This window comes from Egretta garzetta, unplaced genomic scaffold (genome assembly GCF_000687185.1).
Source record: "Egretta garzetta isolate BGI_Z169 unplaced genomic scaffold, ASM68718v1 scaffold69, whole genome shotgun sequence".
NCBI classification, from domain to species: domain Eukaryota; kingdom Metazoa; phylum Chordata; class Aves; order Pelecaniformes; family Ardeidae; genus Egretta; species Egretta garzetta.
The window spans coordinates 1,552,529-1,552,935 of record NW_009260790.1 but is presented as its reverse complement, the minus strand read 5'-3'; the positions used below and the strand labels follow the sequence as shown (position 1 = coordinate 1,552,935).

Here is a 407-nt window from a genome sequence, read left to right as displayed (position 1 = left end):
TGGAGAAGGGGGAGGAGCGGCAGTTCCTGCTCTCCTCTGGTCGCCTGCTTCTGGCCGGGAGCCAGAAAGTGGTGCTTATGGTGGTGGCTGCCAAGAAGCTCGTGAGCCGGCTGCAGGTTGCGCCCAAATCCCACTTCGACGAAACCGTGCTCTCTGTGGTGTACACCTCGGAGCCCATCGAGGTCTCCAAGCTGGAGGAGACCTTCAGCAAGCTGAGGGAGTCAGCCAAGAAAGAGATGCTGGAGGTGATGCAGATGGGGGTGGAAGATCTGTTCCAGGAGCACCAACAGACCTGGTCAGACCTCTTCATTTCAGGTGAGGAAGGTGATGGTCAACTTCCAAAGGGTCGCTTTAGAGGGTGGCTGAAAGTTCAGTGACCTGGTTGCTGGGAGGTCTCAAGAAGCTCC

The 407-nt window shown here is 57.5% G+C and overlaps 1 protein-coding gene across 1 annotated transcript in view; it reads left to right on the top strand.

The window, feature by feature from the left end:
• The first annotated feature begins 6 nt into the window (after positions 1-6).
• The window catches only part of KIAA2013 (KIAA2013 ortholog), a 4,414-nt gene continuing 4,013 nt past the window's right edge, over positions 7-407 (top strand). Inside the window, exon 1 of the mRNA XM_035901915.1 lies at positions 7-315. Coding sequence (XP_035757808.1) covers positions 78-315 — 238 coding nt within the window. The 5' untranslated portion in view covers positions 7-77. The remainder of the gene's footprint in view (positions 316-407) is intronic.